This window comes from Heterocephalus glaber, unplaced genomic scaffold, assembly GCF_053883595.1.
Source record: "Heterocephalus glaber isolate CG9 unplaced genomic scaffold, H.glaber_assembly_v1.0 deba00001532, whole genome shotgun sequence".
In the NCBI taxonomy this organism is placed as follows: Eukaryota; Metazoa; Chordata; class Mammalia; order Rodentia; family Bathyergidae; genus Heterocephalus; species Heterocephalus glaber.
The window spans coordinates 26,557,987-26,578,796 of NW_028258330.1; the positions used below are offsets into that span (position 1 = coordinate 26,557,987).

Genomic DNA, 20,810 nt, shown 5'->3' on the forward strand with positions numbered 1-20,810 from the left:
CCCAAGGAGACTGATGCCTGTTGCACCCAGTGAGAAAGAATCAACCAGAGACCGATATTAAATCCACACAGGAGTTTATTACCAGCTGGGACCCGAGCCCAGCATTGAGCATTGACTGGGGGGAGATTAACATATTTTATACACCTTTGAGCCCAACAGTTTCTAGGCCCCCCTATGGGATAGAACTAGCAAAGCAAGCAAAAGGTACAGAAGCAGAACGTCCTACCGTTAGAACATTTGTAAAACAATAGTTGATTAGTTGTTGTTTCTAAGAGACTCTCTAAGGGGAGGAGGTTTCTAAGCTTCCTCCTTTTGAGTCCATCTAAAGGGCAGGCAGGTGGGTCGGTCAGCAGCAGTATGGAGTCTGTTTTGCTAACTAGGTTCCTTCAATGCCCAATGAGGTCTTCCCTGCCAGCCCAATTGTATCAGAGACCTCATCACATTGCCCACATTATGACCTCCTCCATGCATGCTCATGAGCAAGACCTCCTCCTTCACTTTGCATTCAGCCCAGAGCCCAGAAGACAAGGGAGACTTGGAAATAAAACATCAGGGGGACATGAGGGTGGAAATGAGAGGACATGTGTCAGGGTGGGGGTGGATGAACAGGAGACAGAGAGGACAAGGAAGGGCCACTTGGAACTTCCTGGGTCAGAGAGAAATTTATCATCTGATGAAAGTAACTATTTGGTATATTCAACTGTTAAAAACCCTTAAATGACTTTCCTTTCATTTTGAAAACTATCACTAAGATAAAAACATGCAATTTTTAGGCTGAGTGGTGGCACAGGCCTATAATCCCAGAACTTGGGGGCCTGAGGCAGGAGGAGCACCACAAGTTAAGGCCAGCCTGAAATACATAGTAAGACCCTGACTCAAACAACAACAACAAAAAAAAACTATGCAACTTTTAAGAAATCATATTTTTCACATTGTTTTTGTTGTAGTTGATTTTTAAAAAACTTTTATTTTTAATTAATACATAATAATTCCACATTGTGTAATGATCAAATCAGCATAATTAGCACATTCATCACCTCAAATATTTATACATCTTTAGCCTCTCCTAGTTTTGTTTTTTTTTTTTTTCTTTTTTTTGGTACCAGGGATCAAACTCGGTTCCTTGCACTTGTGCAGCAGGCGACAAAACCACTGAGCTAAATTCCTGGCCCTTCTCCTAGTTATTTTGAAAGATATAACATAATAGTAGCTATCTTGCTACATTGCTGAATTTGATTATTAATTCTAAGTCTTTTGGCATAATTTTTTTGTCTTATAAGTCAAGGGTTATGTCATCAGCAAATGATGATATGTTGACTTTCTCCTTTTCTATACATAACTCTTTTATTTCTTTCTCTTCCCTGACTGCTCTGGCTAATGTTTTGAGGACTATGTTGAACAGGAGTGGTGATATTGCACATCCTTGTTTTATTCCTGATTTTACAGAGAAAACTTTCAGGTTTTCCACTTTTTATATGATGTTGGCCATAAGTGGGTCATAAATGGCTTTTATCATATCATATCCTTCTATACCCACTTTCTTCAGGGTTTTAAAATTAATTAATTAATTAATTTTTTATTTTTTGGTACCAGGGGTCAAACTTGGGTCCCTGCACTTTTTTTTTTTTTTTCGTACTGGGGATCGAACTTCAGACCTTGTGGTTATGAGCCAGGCACCGGAACCACTGAGCTAAATCCCCCGTCCGAGTCCCTGCACTTTTGAGGCAGGCGGCAGAACCATTGAGCTAATCCCTGGCCCCTCTTCAGGGTTTTTTTTTTTTTTTTTTTTGCAGTACTGGGGATCGAATTCAGGACCTTGCACTTGTGAGGCAGGCGCAGTGCCTCTGAGCTAAATCCCCAGCCCCGTTTGTTTTTTTGGGTTTTTTTTTGAACCAGGGATCGAACTCGGGTCCTTGTGCTTGCGCAGCAGGCGGTGAAACCACTGAGCTAAATCCCCAGCCCTGTTCAGGGTTTTTTAAAAAATCATGAATGGATGTTGGATTTTGTCAAAGGCCTTTTCTGTGTCTATTGAGATGATCATGGATTTTTGTCCTTGCTTCTATTTATGTGATGAATTACATTTATTGATTTGCATATGTTGAACCATCTTTTCATTCCTGGGATGAAGCCTTCTTGGCCATGATATATGATCTTTTCAATGATTTGTTGCATTCTGTTTGCCAGGATCTTGCTGAGGATTTTTAGCATCTATGTTTATTATAAAGATCAGCCTGGGCCAGGGATTTAGCTCAGTGGTTTCACTGCCTGCCTCGAAAGTGCAAGGTCCCGAGTTTGATCCCTGGTACCAAAAAAAAAGAAAGAAAGAAAGACTGGCCTATAGTCCTCTTTTTTTTTTGGTACCAGGGATCAAACTCGGGTCCTTCCACTTGCCAGGCAGGCGCTGGAACCACTGAGCTAAATCCCCGGCCCTATAGTCCTCTTTTTTGATTGGATCCATGTCTGGATTTGGGATTGGGGTACTGCTAGTTTGCAAGAATGATTTTGGGATTACTCCACTCTCTTGATTTCATTAAGGAGCTTGAGGATTATTGGTGTTTGATCTTTTCTGAAGTTCTTTTTTTTGTTACCAAGGATTGAACTCAGGACCTTTCGCTTGCAAGGCAGGTGCAATGCCACTGAGCTAAATCCTGGCCCTTCCTGGAAGTTCTTGTAGAATTTGCTAGTGAAACCATCAGGTCCTGGGCTTTTCTGAGTTGGTTGGTTTTTCCTTACTGCTTCAATTTCATTGACTATTATTGAATTATTCAAGTTTTTAAGTCTTCTTGGTACAGTTTTGATAATTAATATGTTATCTAGGGATCTCTCCATTTCTTCTGAGTTCTCCAATTTTTTGGCATATAGGTTTGTGAAGTAGTTGCTAATAATTTTCTGGATTTCAGCAATATCTGTTGTGATTTCACCTTTTCCCTTTCTAATTGACTTGTGTCTTTCCTTTTTTGGTTAAGATTAGCTAAGGGTTTGTCTATTTTGTTTATTCTTTCAAAGAATTGGCTCTCTGATTCACTGAATCTTTGTATTTTTTTTAGTCTCAATTTCACTGATTTCTGCTCTGATCATTATAATTTCCTTCCTGTACAAGCTCTGGGTTTGGATTGTTATTATCTCTAGGTCCTTGAGATGCATCATTAGGTTATTTGGGCTTGTTCTGTTTTTCTGATGCAGGCATTCACAGCTATCAACATCCTCATAGGACTGCTTTCATTGTGTCCCTTAAATTCTGGTGTGTTGTACTGGCATTATCATTTAATTCTAGGAAATGTCTTATTCCTTCCTTAATTACTTCTGACCCATTGATTATTTGCAGATAACAGGATCCTCTACTTACAAGACCCCAAAAATTCCATAAAAACACTCTTAGAATTAATGACCAAATTCAGCAATATAACAGGATGCCAAATAAACACAGAAAAATCTGTAGTGTCCCTATACACTAATAACAAACTCACTGGGAAAGAAATTAGGAGAATGATACCATTCACAACAGCATCAAGAAAAACTTGGGAATTAACCTCACAAAGGATGTGAAGAACTTCATGAATGAAAATTATATCACTCTGAAAAAGGAAATAGAGAAGAATATGAAAAAATGGAAAGATATCTTCTGTTCCTGGATAGGTGGAACCAATTTAATCAGAATGGCTATACTTCCAAAACTGACATACAGATTTAACAGTCTCAGTCAAAATAACAACAGCGTTTCTTATAGATATAGAGAAGTCAACCCTAAAATTAACATGGAACAAGAAGAGACCCAGAATAGCAAAAGCAATCCTACATAAAAGCAAACAGGAGGGGTCACAATCCCAGGTTTGAAGTTACACTACAAAGCTACTGTGATTAAAACAGCATGGCACTGGCACAAAAACAGGCATGTGAATCAATGGAACAGAACAGAGGCAGTAGAAACAACCTCAGGCATATTGAGCTATTTGATTTTTGACAAAGGGGCAAAAGACATACACTGGAAGAAAGACAGCCTCTTTAACAAACAGTGCAGGGAAAATTGAACACTAATGTTTATCCTTCTTTATGGCAGAGTAGTACTCCATTGTGTATAAATACCATATTTTCTTTATCCATTCATTTGTTGATGAATGTGTAGGATGCTTCCCACATTTAGCTATTGTGAATTCTGCTGCTATAAACATGAGTATGCATGTGTCACTATAATATGATGACTTTAATTCTTTTGGGAAGATACCTTGGAGGGGAATAGTGGGCCAAATGGAATTTCTTGGTTTAGTTTTTTGAGGAATCTCCATGCTGATTTCCATAATGGTTATACCAGTTTACATTCCCACCAAGACGTAGAAGGGGGGGTTTCCCCCACAACACAACCCACTGCAGCCTCACCAGCATTTGTTGTTATCTGATTTCTTGATGATAACTATTCTCTCTGGAGTAAGATGGAATCTCAGTATTATTTTAATTACAGGTGTGAGCCACCATGCCTGGCTCCTCAGCATCATTTAGTAAAGAGGCTCTCTTTCCTTCAGCTTAAATTCTTATATTTAATATTGTTAAATTTATCAATCTTTCAATCTTTTATTTTACATTCAATTCTTTTTGTGTCATGTTTAAGCAATTTTTCCCACCCCAAGATCTAAACATTTTTTACTTAAGTTTCCAAGTTTTTTTCCCTAAGAATTTAGTGGTTTTTTGTTTTGTTTTGTTTTGGTACTGGCGATTGAACTTGGGACCTTGTGCTTGTGAAGCAGGTGGCGGACTGTTTTGGTTTTGACAGTTTAGTCTTTAACCCACTTGGTAGGGATCAATTTCATCTTTTTTCATATAGAAAAAAATTTTTTTTTAGTTCCATGTACTGGCTGGGCATGGTGATACATGCCTGTAATCCCAATACATGGAAGCCTGAGGCAGGAGGTCACTGCCAGTTCAAGACCAGCTTGGCCTACATAGTGAGATCCTGTCCCAAAACAATAACAACAAAAAAATTCAGTTCCATGTACTGAATAATCCCCTCCTTTTTCTGAAAATAATGCAACTGATTAATTTTATATGCTTGATCATTTTGAGGAGATTTGCCACTTTCTTAAAATTTAGGAAAGAAACTAAGCAATGTTTTCCAAGTCATAATAATCAAAACGGTAATTTTTGAAGGCTAGTAAGAGGATAACTGAGGGGAAGAATGGTGGTGAAGAATGGGCTTTTTGTATCATTGAAAGCTCTAAAAGGTTTGCCATCACTGGTTATAGGAGAACTTATATGCTTAGCTTCCATACTAAGAACCAACAGATATTATTTAAAACTGAAAAAAAAGATTCAAAGCAACATACCCAAGTTTTTCCCCAGTGGAGAGAGGTGTTCCTCATCCATCTAGGGCAAGGGTGAGTCTGATTCCCAAATTCCCCAACAAAGCACCTCCCCCAGAGGAGTCCTGATAAGGACCAGCTACTCAATGGCAGCCATTTGTCCTTACTGAAAAAAATCACTTATTCTAGACCTGAGTTTCCCTTCTTGCTCATGGTGACCCATAGCCAAATCCTCCACCGAGGTTGCCATTCAGTGGAAGAAATAAGGCAAGGAGGCTTTTCATATCCTGGCCTCACCTAGAAGCAGCCACCTCTTTAAACTACAGGATCATATCCTGGCCTCACCCAGAAGCAGCCACCTCTTGAAACTACAGGATGGTTATAAAGACTTCATTTGGGCCCCAGTTCCAGCAAAATGATGAATTAAAAGATAACCTGAAAATTCCTACTACAAATGCCCAGAACTTCTGGACAAAACAGAATTTATTTATTTTTTATTCATTTATTTATTGTGGTTTTTTTGGTTTGTTTGTTTGTTTCTTTATTTGAGACAGGGTCTTGCTACATAGTTCAGGCTGGCCTCAAACTCACTATGTAGCCCAGGAATCCTTCTGCCTCAGCCTCCCAAGAACTAGTATTACAGGTATGTGCCCCAGGGCCAAACAAAACAGAATATTAAGAATCATTTAAATTGTTTTTGGTTTTGAATGTAAATGTGGGATTGAGACACATAATCCAAAAGTACAAAAAGTAAATGAAAATAAAGTATTCATCCATATCCTGTTCCCCACTACCAGTCTCTTCCCTGGGAGCAATTCCTAAGAATTCCTAGTGTTTTATATATTCTTCTTACATTAAGTGGAAAATTTATAAATATACGCTGTGTATTATTTTAATAAAATTTATCTTAAATGCAGAGCAAATATTGAAAGATAAAAATGAAAGCCTCCAGATTCTAGAATTTAAAAAGAATTTTAAAATGGTCCAGAAATTTAGAAGTTTTAATGTTTATGTGAGCAGAAGACCTTAAGCACAGGGGAGGCAGAGAATTGGAACTGAGATTCCTAAACAAACTGAGAGCTTCAAAATCCTGGATCTTCAGTGGAAAGGTGAGCAAAAAAACCACAAGAAAACAAAAAAATCCCAGCCTCCCACAAGGGTGAAACTCAATCCAACTTAAAGTCAATTCACACTTTGCATGGAGTTGGGTCCAAATTTGCACCTCCTGCATGACCAAGGGGATCAGGCAGAGAAGTTACCACAATCATAGCCCCAAGGCCTGGCCCTTCCTTCCCAGATATTGTGATTCCAGGTAAGAGAATCAGGCCAGGATTTTATATTGGTCTTCATACGATTTCCTCTTGCCCTTTACCTCTGAAAGTCTGTGCAAACCTGTTGCCTCTGCTGCTGCTGCTGTAATCCTAACGCTCATCAGCATTCAGGGTTAAAGACTAGAACTGGTGGGGCCTCATGTGGGCATCACCTGTGGCTGGTGAGCTTGTGACAGGCAACTTCCATTTGTGCTTCTGTCCTCCACACAGATAGGATGGGGCGGGGGGATTGGTCTGATTATCATTCAGTAATGGGATCACTTTCTCTGCTGTCCTGATCCATCCAGGGTGGCCTGGCAGATGAAAGAAGGATGTGTGTGTCAGCAGGCTGAATCCTGTCTTACTCCATGTCCCCTCATTTGACACCTAGTGTGGCAGGGTGCCTCAGGAGCTGGGGGGAGAATGGAGCTCAGCCTCTCCAGGGAACAGAGACTCTGGACATGGTAGGATAAATTCTTAGTTACCTTGGAGTCCCTAACAGAGCATCAGCTAGCTGCTCCCCATCACAATGGAGGAAGAAGATTCTTCCAAGGAGATAGGAGAAGGGCATTCCAATCAGAGGAAGCAGCCTGTAATGAAGTATGGGGTAGCTTTTGTACTTGGGGAACTCCAAGAAGCCCAGGTGGGAGTCTGAGAGAGAGGAGGCAAGCAAAGGGGCAGAATGTTGGACAGAAAACTTTAGATTCTATGCTGAAGGCATTGAAAATAGAAGTTTTAAGTGGGGAAAGTACAAGAGACTTTCCTGCCTGGGCACATGTGTGCAAGGTGCAGAACAGAGCCATGAGGACAAATACTGATCCTGGTTATCCAGCCAGTTAGCCTGGTTGTACCCGAAGGGTAAAGGGCTGGACTAAGACCACATCTTTCTCCTTTCTTGTCCCCTCACCTCATTTTCACTACAGTGTCTCTTACTCCTCTAGAGAACTGAATCATTTTCCAAAACCTAAGAAAGAATGAGAGGTGGCAAAGTTTTACAAAGCTCTAGAGACCTGGAAGAGTCCATCAGGTGCCCTCACTAAGCCACCATAGACTTCCTGGAGCACCTGGTGTCTTCCTCTGAAGTGACCTCCCCTCAGTCCCTCACAGAATATCTAGGAACAATTCTTCCATCACCTTGTCACTCAGAGCATCTGAAGTTCACGCCAGATTAGAAAGCTGAAGCAGCTGCTGCATCCAGGAGCCTTGGTCACTGGCATTCTTGGGACAAAGGAAGAGTCCTGTGGTTTGGTTCCCCATAGGTGTCTCAAAGCCCTGGGCAGAGACCTAGTTCATTCTGGGAAGGAGAGTAAATGAACAGAACCAAGGGCAAGCCTATGCTTTGCTGTGCTTCCCTCTCCTCAGCACCTACCTGAAGACCATGTGGTGTTGATTGATGTCACTGAGGCCAGAGCCCTGCGGGATTTGTGAGTTCCTCAACACCACACAAGTCACACAAGTAGAAATCAAAATGGTGCACCAAGGGCCTGAGAATCACTTTCAACATCTTCTTCCACACTTTTCCAAGCTCTCTTGCTGAGTTCTTGTACTTATAACAGCTGGAGAAAGAGTCTGAGGGCGGGGCCCAGGTATCAGCTCCCAGTGGAAGGAAGCAGGATTGAGTGGGTGAGACCTGCAGCCAGAGATGAGGGATTGAGGCAGAAGAGGGGAGAAGCACTCAGCCAGTCTAAGGGCAGGGGTTTCAGCCAGAAAACAGGGAAGGGCTAGGTGTGGAGAGGAAAGGGAGTTGTGCAGGGACCACTGACCCTGCTGACCACTGACCAGCCGCCAGGGAACTTTTGTTCTCAGCAAGTATGCTCCAGTCTTCCCCTGGCATTCTCCAAACCAGTTTCATTCTCCAACTCTGTGGTTACTGGAGGAGCAGTTGCAGGTTACAGAAGGACAGCCATATAACCCAAATTTGAACAAACTGTAGTAGTGATGCCTTGGGACCAAGTACATCTGTTTTTCTTGGCGTGCTGATTCAGGGGTCAGATCCAGGTAGGAGGCCATCAGCCACAAGATGGGCTCCCCAAAGAGCCACAGGACAAAAATCTTCCACCAGTGCTTCATGTCTGGCTCAGGCAATGGCTCATGTGGCAGGCAGCAGACTGGCTTCTCTACCTGGAAGGTTGTGTGGCTGAGGCCACAGAAGGCACCAGCTTCCTTTTGTCCTGTTGTCCTCCACAGCTCCCCAACCCTCTATGCTCCACATCCCTCCAGTCTCTTATACCCTGCCGCCCTTTTTGCTCATGCCCAAAAAGCATGCTGACTGGGCTGAGATGGAAGATACTGGGGGAGACAATTCCTATATCACTCAAGAGGAGACCCTCAAAACTTTAGTTAGAATAACAAAAAAGTAAAGTATAGAGCTTTAAAAAACTGGCTCTGAATATGGGGTGCTTAACTGAAGAAGCTCATAATGAACAACAAAAAGATGCCAGGGCAGAAAGACAGCACATGTTGGGTCCCAACATATGGGACCCATATGTGAAGGATTATCTCAGTATCATCCCAGATGTGTTACAGAGCCCATCATAAAGTACACATTGTGACCTCCTTTGTGTAGCCTACCTGGAAAGTCACCACCCTGACCTGTCTCTAATGCCCAAATGGCCTACGCTGAATGCAAGATCCATGGAGACAGGGTCCTGCCTTGTCTCTCTTCTTTAAGTGGACTTCCACATTGATGTCTCAGAGACATCTGACCAGAAGCTTGAAGCTGAACTCAATTTTTCCTTATAAACCAATCCCTTCCCAAGATGTTCCTATCTCTAAATAGTCTCCCATTCCCCCAGTGCTAAGGCTTATGCACCCCAAAATTCATGGGTTGGAACATTCATTCCTCAGTGCTACAGTGTTGGGAGGTGGGGCCTGGTGGGAGGTTTTTGGTCAGGGTGACATAGCCCTCATGAGCCGAACAGGAATGGGCTAATTACTGTAGGAGTTTAGCTCCTTAGTCTTTCTTGTACACACAGTTCTCTTTCTGCTTCTAACTTCTGCAGTGTTATGAAGCAGCACAAAACCCTCACAGAGTACAGCTGCCTAATCTTGGACTTTCTACCCTCAGAACCATGAGCCTTTATAAATTACCCAGTCGCAGATATTGTTATAGTAACAGAAAATGGACCAAGGTACCTGGTTACTGAAGCCAAAACCCATGTATTATCCCCCCTCTCCTATGATATCCAAATCCATTTGTTTCTTATTCCTATACATCTTCTCTGTATTAATCAACCTTCTCATTACTGGGACAAAATATCTGACATACACAATTTAAGGAGGAGAGGTTAATTTTGGCTCATAGTTTCAGAGGGTTCAGTCCATCGTTGGTTGGTTACAAGGCAGAAATATGATGAAAGGGTAGGGCGGAGGAAAGCTACTCAACTCATGGCAGCCAGGAACAGAGAGACCAGGGAAAGAGAGAGAGAGAGGGAGGGAGGGAGAGAGAGAGAGAGAGAGAGAGAGAGAGACTTCAAAGGCAAGACCGCTGTGACGCACCTCTTCCAACAGGAAATCCTCATAGCACATTCCACTGTGAACTCATCAGTGGATCAATCCACTCTTGCATATAGCACCTCCATGATCCAATCACCTCCCCCAACCCCTCTCTGGAAAAATGAAACTTTGGGGGGCACATATTGGTTGTATTACTGTGGGAGCTGTTCCTCCCCAGACAATGGGATGCAATGCAAAGTGAGGGTGGAGAGCTTAAGCTCCACACACTTTAGGCCTGGAGGAGTGGCACACACAAGTGAGAAGCCCAGGGTCTAGAAAACAATTTAGGGCAACCCAGAAAGCATCACTCAGAACCACTGGGACGCTGTTTGAGTAAAACTAACCCTAAAGCCCTGGTTCCCAGAGTATTTTGAGGTCTAGAAGAACTGGATTGGAATAAGATCCTGCTATTAATCAGTTTGCTCTTTGGGAAATGAAGCTAACACCCACTTTCCAGGGCAGGGCAGAGATTCTCACCCCTTAACAGCATCAGAATCACCACGGCGCCACTCCTAGACTTGCTGATTCAGTATATGAGCACCACTTGTTTGCATTTCTAACCAATTCCAAAGTGATAATGACGCTGCTGGTTATTGCAGGGACCCTGAAAATCACTGTTCTAAGAGATGCAAATGTCTGAAGTGAAACACTTGACACGGTTCCTAGCACAAGGCTACCGAAGGCCGGAACTGCTACAGTATTTCTAGCCGACAGAGACCTCCTCCCAGGACCTTAATCCACGCAGTACTATTCAGAGACCACCGAGCCAGCACCGCAGCGGGCAGACGCAACTCCAGCACAAGGGGGCGTGACACCATTGGTGGGCGGAGCAGTCTGTCGGATTGTGGTGAGGGTGGGGCCAGGCTTGTGAATTGCTGCGCATGCGTGAGGAAAGCAAAGGGCGTGACTCCGGCTCCCGGCCGGAAACAAGAGGCTGCCCGGGTGGGCCGGCTGGCATCACCTTTCCGGCCGGTCCCCATGGAGGCGCTGGGGAAGCTCAAACAGTTCGATGCCTACCCCAAGACTCTGGAGGACTTCCGGGTCAAGACCTGCGGGGGCGCCACGGGTAGGCCGCGGCAGGGCTGGGGTTGCGGGGAGGGGGGTGTCCTAGAGCTTGGCCCGGTCGCCTGGACTCTGGACGGCCTGCTGGTGTCTGAGAGAGTGGAACAGAGACCATTCTGACCCTCGCTCCCCGCCTGGCAGTGACCATCGTCAGTGGCCTTCTCATGCTGCTACTGTTCCTGTCGGAGCTGCAGTATTACCTCACCACTGAGGTGAGTGGCGCGGCCTAGCACTTGGGGGGGAGGCATTCTGAGGTAGGACCTTCGCGGTGGGAGTGGGGAAGGAGAGGCATGGGGCCCAATCTGACTGACGTAGCGCTGCCCCAGGTGCATCCTGAACTCTACGTGGACAAGTCTCGGGGAGATAAACTGAAGATCAACATCGATGTTCTTTTCCCGCACATGCCTTGTGCCTGTGAGTATCTCAGGAAGGGTGGGAGTTGGAAACCCCAGGGTTTCCAGGTAGCCTTCCAGATTCTCACATCCAGCCTTAGATTCAGGACTGGAACCCAGGACAACCTCCTTCCCCTAATCCAGTCCTGGCCTCTGTCATGCCCCAGGACAGGTTCTTTTCCTCCAAAATCTAGACCTCTACGAGCTAGGGGCCTAGCATTTAAACTTGATTTCCTGCTTTCAGATTTGAGCATCGATGCCATGGATGTGGCTGGAGAGCAGCAGCTGGATGTGGAACACAACCTGTTCAAGAAACGGCTAGACAAGGATGGCATCCCCGTGAGCTCAGAGGCTGAGCGGCATGGTAACCAGGGCAGGGGGCTGGGTCTCAGATCCTAGAGCTGGATGTGCCCAACTCTTAGCTTCTGGCAAGGGGACTATGGCAGGCTCATTGACATATTAAAGACTAGAGAAATCAACTCACTTGTCCAGGGTACCCAACTATTAAGAATCAGAGGCTGGGCATTGTGGGATACACCTGTAATCCTAGCACTTGGGACGCTGAGACAGGAGGAGCTCTGTAAGTTCCAGGCCAGCCTGGTCTGTATAGTGAATTCAAGGGCAGCCTTAACTACATAGCAAGACCCTGTCTCAAAAAAACAAAGGGGCCAGAGATTTAGCTCAGTGGCACTGCACCTGCCTTGCAAGCACAAGGTCCAGAATTCGATCCCTGGTTCTGGGGGAAAAAAAAGGAGTGGAGCCAGCCATGGTGGCATGCTCCTGTAATCCCAGCTACTCAGGATTCTGAGCCAGAATGATCAAAAGTTCCAGCCCAGCCTGGGCAATTTAAGGATACCCTGTCTCAAAAGGCTAAAGATGTAGGTCAGTGGTACAGTAATTCCCTAGAATACACAAAGCCCTTGATTCAATCCCTGGTATTCAGGGAAAAACAAAAACAGAGCACATGTTTCTAACGTTGCCTTTATATATTGAGTTGGGTACTTTACATGGCTTTCATTCTTTTTATTGTAGTTTGAGTAATAGAAGCTTGAGGATGGGCTTTATGTGCTTTTGCCTTGGTCGAACTCCTTTAGATAAACCCAGGCTTCCTGAGTATTTGCCTCCCCGGCCCATTGGCTGCATTCAGCCCTCAGTATTCATCCCTTTGGAATGCAAGTGGTTCAAGGTTAATAATTTAGATCTCAAGGTCTGTTTTTGTCTCTTGCAGTCTGTGAGCCTCAACTGTAAAGTGATGATAAACAGTAGTACCTTATCACATGGATTAAAGGATCAAATAAAAAAAAGCAGATCCCCTAGTTATAGTTGTCTGGCCTAAGATTTTTTGACTAGATGATGGTGCAAAAGTATATCCATACAGCTATTCTGTTCTTCACTTTTAATACAGTATTCACTAAATAACGAGGATTTTATTAAAAATTTTAGGCTTTGTGTTAGGTAGTTTTGCCCAACTTCAGGCTAATTTAAGTCATCTGAGCATGTTTAAGGCAGGATAGGCTAAGCTATGGTGTAGGTTAGATGTAGTAAATGCATTTTTAACTTACAATGGTTTATCAGTATTTAACCCCAACCCCACCATAAGTTGAGGAGCATCTGTATGTTCTTTGGGTTTTTTTTGGTGCCGGGGATCGGGTCCTTGCACTTGCGGGTCAGGTGGCGGAACCACTGAGCTAAATTCCCTGGCCAAGGAGCATCTATATGTATAAAGTAACTTTTAGCCTCCTTTTGTTTCTCTAAGCAGCTTCCTGTACCAAGCACTGTGTGTTACTATTCAGCTTTAGGTCCATCCTCATAGAGTCACTGTGGGGATGAAATGAGACAGTGTATCAGTGTATGTGAAGTACAGTGATCTATACCTAGCTACTGTTTAGTATTTACTGTTAATATGCGTGCGTGTGTGTGTGTGTGTGTGTGTGTGTGTGTGTGTGTATTACTGGGAATTGAACAATATCTCAGCCCTTTTTTTCTTTAAAGACGAGGTCTTACTAAGTCACTCAGTTGCCCAGGCTGAGCTTGAACTTACAGTCCTCCTGCCTTGGCTTCCCAGAGTGCTAGGATTACAGGCATGGACCACCTTGCCCAGCCTTCTGTTAATTTTTATTAAAAGACTTAACACATACAGATATATAGAGGTGCTTAATGCCTGACCCATAGTACTACATACTGTGTAAATGTTAGCTTCTGTTTTAACTTCAAGGTCCCCTACCTGATGGCCAGGGACCTGTGCAGGAACTAGGGCTAGAGATACCACTTATCTGTGCCCCCAGTTGATGCCTGTGCCCTTGCCCTTCCCTTAGAGCTTGGGAAAGTCGAGGTGACGGTGTTTGACCCAGAGTCCCTGGATCCTGATCGCTGTGAGAGCTGCTATGGTGCTGAATCAGAAGACATCAAGTGAGCCACACTCAGGGGGTGGGAGCAGGAATCCCTTCAGATGCTGCCTGTTAGCCAGCCTCAGTGTTGGTCAGACTGGCAGTGGAAAGGTCACACCAAGAACTTAGAGAAGATGGGGTACATTCCTCTGTTACTGATCTGGTGCAAATAATTAGGGCCCTCACTGGGAGCTTCAGACCTAGGAAGGCTCAAGTGGTCCCTGCTTTTCACCCTCAAAAAATGGTCAAAGATGGTCTCAAGTTCAACTACCTGGCTTCCAGCCCTGTGTCCTCATGAAGCCCTGATGGGGAAGGCCCAGTCAAGATCTTAGGCCCCCAGTATCTGCTCACTGTTGCATTGTTTCTCTGGCTTTGACCTCTTAAGAGACTGACTCAGCAGGTCTGGGTAGGGCCTGGAAAAATGTGTTTTTCAGAAAAGTTTTTAAGGGCCGGGGATTTAGTTCAGTTCTGCTGCCTGCCTCACAAGCACAAGGTCCCGAGTTCAATCCCTGGTACCAAAAAAAAAAAAAGTGTTTAAGAGGTAGGCTGCGGCTCAGTGCCTAGCATGTGTTAAGGCCCTGGTTTTGATCCCCACCAATCCCAAAAAAAGAGAAGTTTTTTTGGTGGTAAAATACATGTGACATAAAATTTGTCATTTTAACGGGTTTTTTTGGGTGTATGGTGTTGGAAATCAAACCCAGTTCCTCACAGATGTTAGGCAGGGGGCTGGGGGTGTAGCTCAGTGGTGCTGCACCTGCCTGGCAAGCTCATGGTCCTGAGTTCAATCCCAGGTACCAGAAATAAATCAATGAACAAAGTTAGGTAGGTACTCTACCACTAAGCTGCACCCCTGGCCCATTTTAACCATTTGTTAAGTGTACTATTCAGTAGCATTAAGAACATTCACTGTTTCGCAGCCATCATCATTTGTTCAACATCTGTTCAGCACCTAAACAGAATGGGAACATGAATTTGAACAGCCCTGCTACCACTGAGGAAATGCTGGAGAACATTTGATGGTTGGGGGTGAGGTGGGCAGAGGCTCTGTAGCAGGCAGAACTGCAGAACTGCTCAGCCTTTATTTCCTGGGATACCTGTGCTGCTCATGCTCCCAGCCCTGCCCCCTGTCCTCCAGGTGCTGCAACACTTGTGAAGATGTGCGAGAGGCGTATCGCCGTCGAGGCTGGGCCTTCAAGAACCCGGACACTATTGAGCAGTGCCGGCGAGAAGGCTTCAGCCAGAAGATGCAGGAGCAGAAGAACGAAGGCTGCCAGGTGTATGGCTTCTTGGAAGTGAACAAGGTACCAGGAGGGATTGAGGACAGTTGCACTGAGCTGGGTTGAGAGAGCTCCACAGTGAACTGAGGACCCACTCAGGTCCTCAGGAGGTGAAGAGAGGATACGGCTGGAGAATGAGAGGAAATATTCCCTACAGGTGGCTGGAAACTTTCACTTCGCCCCTGGAAAGAGCTTCCAGCAGTCTCATGTGCATGGTGAGTAACCCTGCATCAGTGGGGCAGTTGAGACCCTGCACTCCCTCCTGGCGAGTTGGAGTGCCCCTCTGTGCCTGGTGTGCTTTTGTCTTTGGCCCAGAGCATGCCTGCACCTCAGTGGTTAAGAGGACAGACAGGAGCCAGACTACTAGGGTTCACATAATCAGTTTCAAATCTTACTGGCTGTGTGACTTTGGGAAATTTCTGTTCTTTTTAGCTTCAGTTTCCTTCTTTATAAAATGGAGGTTATAGTACTTATACCTCAGGATATTTGGGCAGCTTAAAGATTTTAGGGGTTGGGGATGTAGCTCAGTGGTAGAGCACTTGTCTAGCACGCTCAAGCCCTCTAGGTTCAATCACCAGTACTACAAAAAAGAAAACAAGATTGTAGCACAGAGCCTGCTTGTGGTAGGCACTTGTTTGAGTAGTTTGCCCTAAATATCAGATGACCTGTGTGTGAGGCTTTAGGGAAGCAGAGCTGGGTCAGAACACAGGTTCTGCATTTGTACTGTGTATTTGAGAATTATGGAACTGTACTCAGTGTCATCTTCTGTAAGGTGGGGATGCTAATACAGTACTTTCCTGTCAGAGATGAGTAAGTGAGATTTATTCTGATTCGTTTATTCATGCATTCAGTAGACATTTAGTAATCACTTATGTGCCATGTGTTAGTCTAGATCAGTGATGGCAAACCTTTCAGAGCTTTCAATGATACAGACAGCCTACTGCAGCACACATCCCATAAATTCACCATCACTGGTCTAAATGGTAAGATCCAATAGTCAATAAGGTCCCTGACCTCAGAACATTCTAGTAAAGAAGCAGATAATAAGTATTAAAATATGTGGTATATAAGGTGGTACATATTAAGTAATGTGGACTGAAAGGTCATAAGATAGACAGTGGAGGTGAGGGCTTGGACAGGACAGTGTGTGTGTGCCATTTTAATTAGGGTAGTAAGAAAAGACTGTATTTGAGCAAAGACCTGAGTAAAGTGAGGATCCGGCCACATGGTTGTCTATAAATGCCAATCCCAAAGGGAAGAATGTGCTCAGCAAGTTCAAGGCACAGTGAGAACGGGTGGCTGGAAGGAATGAGTAAGAGTGCGGCAGGCAGGGAAGCGGGTAGGAAGACAATCCGTGTCTAGTGTGAGGCCTGCAGGCACTCCAGAGGAGGCGCTGCTGAAAAGGCAGAGCATCTCTTCTCCTCTGCTGGGGGCTGTCAGAGTCGTGAACCATATGGAAGGACGTTCAAACACAAGGCTAGGCTGGGGATTTAGCTCAGTGGTTCCGCTGCCTGCCTTACAAGCCCAAGGACCGGAGTTCATCCCAAAAACAAACACAAGACTAGCGTTGCCCGAGGCCAGAGATCTGCCTGAATTGAGGCATGGGAAGCTACTCCCTGACGGCTTGATGGCTTGGTTGACTAGCGATCAAGGTGGGGTGGTGTAATCTATATTGTAAAGTTTACCAAGTATTTCCTACTTTGGACCCTACCTGGTCCTCACAACAGCCCTTTGCAGAAGAGAACATAGATCCAGAAAGGGCAGTGACTTGCCCAAGATCACACAGCTAGGAAAGGGGCTTTTCAGGGCCTAGGTCCTTTTTTCTTCCTTGGCCAGCATACTTCTGTCCCCCAAGCCATCTTGTACTCTTCTGTGGCCAGGGAAGGGCTAAGGAGGAAGAAGCTTGTTAGCTGGGGCAGACCCTGTTGCTGAGGCAGGAATATTCCAGTCCTCTCTCCTGCCATATATCTTGTTCCATAGTTCTCATCGTTGTTCTCTTCCTCCCTTGTCTCTCCTTCCCTCCCCCATGCTGCAGTACATGCTGTGGAGAGTAAGTGGCCCTGTCCCCCAGGGAGGCCAAGGCCCTAATTCTGGGGCAGCTGCCCTCCTAGGATGGGGGAGGTTTGGATGGGTTTGAGATTGGGCCCTTCTCTGGTTTGGCTGATGGGTGACTGTCAGAAGCATTGGGGCATGTCTTTGAGGTAGGTTTCCTTGTAGCAGGAGGGGTTGGGGTTAGAAGGCAGGAATAACGTGTTCTGGAACAGTTGGTACAGGGTGCCCATGGGATTCCCTTCAGGGAGCTTCGAGCTAGGAGCAGAGAAGAGCTTAGTATTCTCACGTCCTAAGCACTGTGGGGGTCAGAGACTGGCAGTTAGCTCCAGTTAATGAAAGATAGAATCAGTGGGTTTTGTTTTCTGAGACCCAAGCAGGACCTTGGTGGGAATAGAGGTTTGGAGTTTGCTGACCTCCCAAGAAGGGTGTGGACCTTCATGGGCCCAGAAAAGGCCTTTTCTGGCTATTCCTAAGCAGGACCAGGAGGTGCCAGGCTTGAGGGTGATGAGGGGTCAAAGAAGAGCCAGCTGGGTTGCTCTCCAGAGGAAGGAGAGAGGGGTCCTGTCCTGCTTCCCCTGATGACCACTTCTCCCTTCTCTTCTAGTCCATGACTTGCAGAGCTTCGGCCTTGACAACGTACGTACAGTGAAAACCATAGAGGGCAGGTTGGGTGGGAGACTTGGCTGCTGCTTTTACTCTGAGGTTGGGGAACACATAGAGAACAATATGCCCTGTTCCATCGGGAACCCTATCTTAGGGTGAGCGAGCATGACTTTTTTTTTTTTTTTTTGAGACAGGGTATTGCTGTGTAGTTCAGGCTATCCTTGAACTCACTATGGAGCCCAGGCTGGCCTCAAACTTGCATGATCCTCCTGCCTCAACCTCCTGAGTGCTAGAATTATAGGCATGCCCCACCACACCTGGTGTGAGAGTGATTTAAATTGTCATCTGAGCAGGCTAGGGGCAAGGATGGGGTTGGACAGGAGTGTCGTAGGGAACCTCAGGGCAAGGTCAGGAGAGATTGTGGTACATCTGAGGAACTGTGAGGCCAGTTGTGGATGGGTGAGGTTGAGGAAATTGGCAGGACCAGAGAGAACACCGGATTCTGAGGCCACACTGAGGATTCAGGGTCATAACATGATCAGATATGCACTTTTTAAAAGATCCCTGGAGTGGTCCAGGAATTTAGCTCAGTGGCACTGCACCTGCCTGGCAAGCATAAGGTCCTGAGTTTGATTCCCTGCCAACCCCCCAAAAAAGATTCCTGGGGTGGCTGAGTTTGATTCAGGTTGCCACAGGAAGGGAGTACAGCTGAAGATTGCGGACTTCCTGCCTTGGCCTTCATGGCTTGAGGCCCTCAGGCAAAACTGGTTCCTGCCATTCAGAGTTGGTTCCTGGTCTGTGTGTGCTCAGTGTGTGTGAAGCCAGTGTCTTAACCTCTGGAGCCTCAGGAGCCTGTGGATTGTGAGGAGTTTCTCGGTGGGAATGGGGGATGTCTCCTCCTTCCCCTCCTCTGTTTCCCCCATCTGCACAGACACACAGCCATCCTTGTCTGCTGCTATAATACTGAGCTTTGCATGGGTTGGGAACTGTCTGGGCCTCAGGCTGGTGTTGCTTACAGATCAACATGACCCACTACATCCAGCACCTGTCATTTGGGGAAGACTACCCGGGCATTGTGAACCCCCTGGACCACACTAACGTCACTGCACCCCAAGGTACCAGCCTGGGAGGTAGTCCCCCACCGCAAAAGCCCTGCCTGTACCCATGCCAGTGCTTTCTTTTCCCTGCAGCCTCCATGATGTTCCAGTATTTCGTGAAGGTGGTACCCACAGTGTACATGAAAGTAGATGGGGAGGTGAGTGTGAAGGACCTCAGATGTCAGTCACCTGCTTGGTGCCAAGCACTTGAGGTCCTTCATTTAGTCCCTTCAGTCTGGAAGGTGAAGTGTTACTCATATCCCCATGTAGTGGATGTAAACCTGAGGCTCAGAGGGTAGGTGACTTGCCCTCACAGGAAGAGGCAGGCCCAGGGCATGGATTTCAAAGCTTGTTCTTTATTCTGGCCAGACTGACTCCATCCATTCCTCCAGTGTCCCCTGTCTGCCTACTGTCTGCCCTGGGCGGGGGGTTAGGCAGACCAAGCCTACCTGGGCCTGCTGGGGCTTGTGGAGTGGCCTTTCCATCAGGCAATAGAATGTGAGGCCAAAGGTGTCGGTCCTACCTTAGGATATGACCTTGGAGAGTTGCATCTCATCCTGGACACCCAGCAAAAGTATCCACCAGATGGAGCTTGGAGTGATAAACTATAAAGAGCTGGTGATCAGAGGGGAAATCAGGATGACAAGGCTGGGCTAGGAGATCTAGGTGGTCCCCCAGCCTTGCAGTGTTGGTTACCAACATGGTGCCTCATTCTCCCCTCCACACGGTCAAGGCACAAGACAAGAGGCATGAACAGGGCCAGGGCTGGGGAGTTGGGGCCAGGTCATAACCCAACTCTGGCCCTGGCTCCCTCCCACCCTAGGTGCTGAGGACAAATCAGTTCTCTGTGACCAGACATGAGAAGGTTGCCAATGGGCTACTGGGTGACCAAGGGCTTCCTGGAGTCTTCGTGCTCTACGAGCTCTCGCCCATGATGGTGAAACTGACAGAGAAGCACAGGTGAGGGTGGGGACAGGAGTGGCCAGGACCAGGGCCTGTGGGAGTGAGGTACCCACTGAGCCCCTGCTTCCTCTGCCAGGTCCTTCACCCACTTCCTGACGGGTGTGTGTGCCATTATCGGGGGCATGTTCACGGGTAAGAAGCCCCAGGTGTCTCGGGGGTGGGACAGGAGGGGAGTATAAAGCCTGGTCCTCAGGTTTTGGTTGGGGAGGAAGGGGCATTTCAAGGGCCAAGAGAGATACTGGTGTGGCCAGTTGGGTGTCAGGGCTCGCTAGATCAAGGTGCCAGCCCTGTCTCTTCCCCAGTGGCTGGCCTCATCGATTCGCTCATTTACCACTCAGCCCGTGCCATCCAGAAGAAAATTGACCTAGGAAAGACAACGTAGTCATCTTCTTCCCCCTTAGTTCTGTCTTTCTCCTATTTCTCTTTGGCCTATGGTTCTATCCCTCAACCTCTTCCATCCCTGACACTCCCCACCTCCCCATCTCTAGGTTGATAAATATTGTGATAGTACTCACTGGTCTCTGTGTGATTCTTGGGTCTGGCTGGACCCTGAGACCAGCCCATCATTTAGCCACATATTGAAGTCTCATGGCTGGCAAGTCAGGGCCCACTTGCCTTCTGGGAGCCTGACACAGGTACCTGCTAGCTAATGGGATTTTATTCGTCCCAGACTGCATAGCTCAGTTTTCAGCGCTCAGTCCCTTGTCCGCTGTGACCAGATGGACTTGTCCAGAGTGAGCATCCTGGAGTCCTCAGGCCCGTGGAGTGGCTGACACCCCAGTGCTCTGAGTGAAAGTTGGGATTTGCCATCTCTGGTGACAGCTACAGCTGGAGCTACACCCCATGGCCGTGGACTGGACCAAAGGCTCAGTCACCTGATC

The 20,810-nt window shown here is 46.3% G+C and overlaps 2 protein-coding genes across 3 annotated transcripts; one reads left to right on the forward strand and one right to left on the reverse strand.

The window, feature by feature from the left end:
• Positions 1–6,214: 6,214 nt before the first annotated feature.
• CUNH20orf173 (chromosome unknown C20orf173 homolog) lies at positions 6,215–9,203 on the reverse strand. Its single transcript, XM_021246865.2, is given in 3 exon segments — positions 6,215–6,915; positions 7,087–7,885; positions 8,462–9,203. Coding segments are annotated over 2 exon segments (393 nt in total). The 5' UTR covers positions 8,672–9,203; the 3' UTR covers positions 6,215–6,915; positions 7,087–7,702.
• A 1,760-nt stretch (positions 9,204–10,963) lies between these two features.
• On the forward strand, positions 10,964–20,439 carry Ergic3 (ERGIC and golgi 3). 2 transcript variants are annotated; one of them, XM_004867869.3, is made up of 14 exons: positions 10,964–11,162; positions 11,300–11,370; positions 11,485–11,572; positions 11,795–11,914; positions 13,866–13,959; positions 15,073–15,238; positions 15,372–15,429; positions 17,250–17,264; positions 17,871–17,902; positions 18,888–18,984; positions 19,060–19,124; positions 19,790–19,926; positions 20,006–20,061; positions 20,232–20,439. In XM_004867869.3, the coding sequence occupies exons 1-14, from the start codon at positions 11,075–11,077 to the stop codon at positions 20,309–20,311; spliced, it is 1,167 nt and encodes a 388-aa protein (XP_004867926.1). In that variant the 5' UTR covers positions 10,964–11,074; the 3' UTR covers positions 20,312–20,439. The 2 variants fall into 2 exon arrangements, with proteins under 2 accessions (XP_004867926.1, XP_004867925.1); XM_004867868.3 differs by lacking the exon at positions 17,250–17,264.
• Positions 20,440–20,810: the final 371 nt, after the last annotated feature.

Excerpts from the sequence above, each read along its gene's own strand:
- Ergic3 (XM_004867869.3), top strand. The coding sequence starts at position 11,075 with ATGGAGGCGCTGGGGAAGCTCAAACAGTTCGATGCCTACCCCAAGACT. Across the intron at positions 11,163-11,299 it reads GACCTGCGGGGGCGCCACGG|TGACCATCGTCAGTGGCCTT; the intron begins GTAGGCCGCGGC and ends CCCGCCTGGCAG. Across the intron at positions 11,915-13,865 it reads CTCAGAGGCTGAGCGGCATG|AGCTTGGGAAAGTCGAGGTG; the intron begins GTAACCAGGGCA and ends CCCTTCCCTTAG.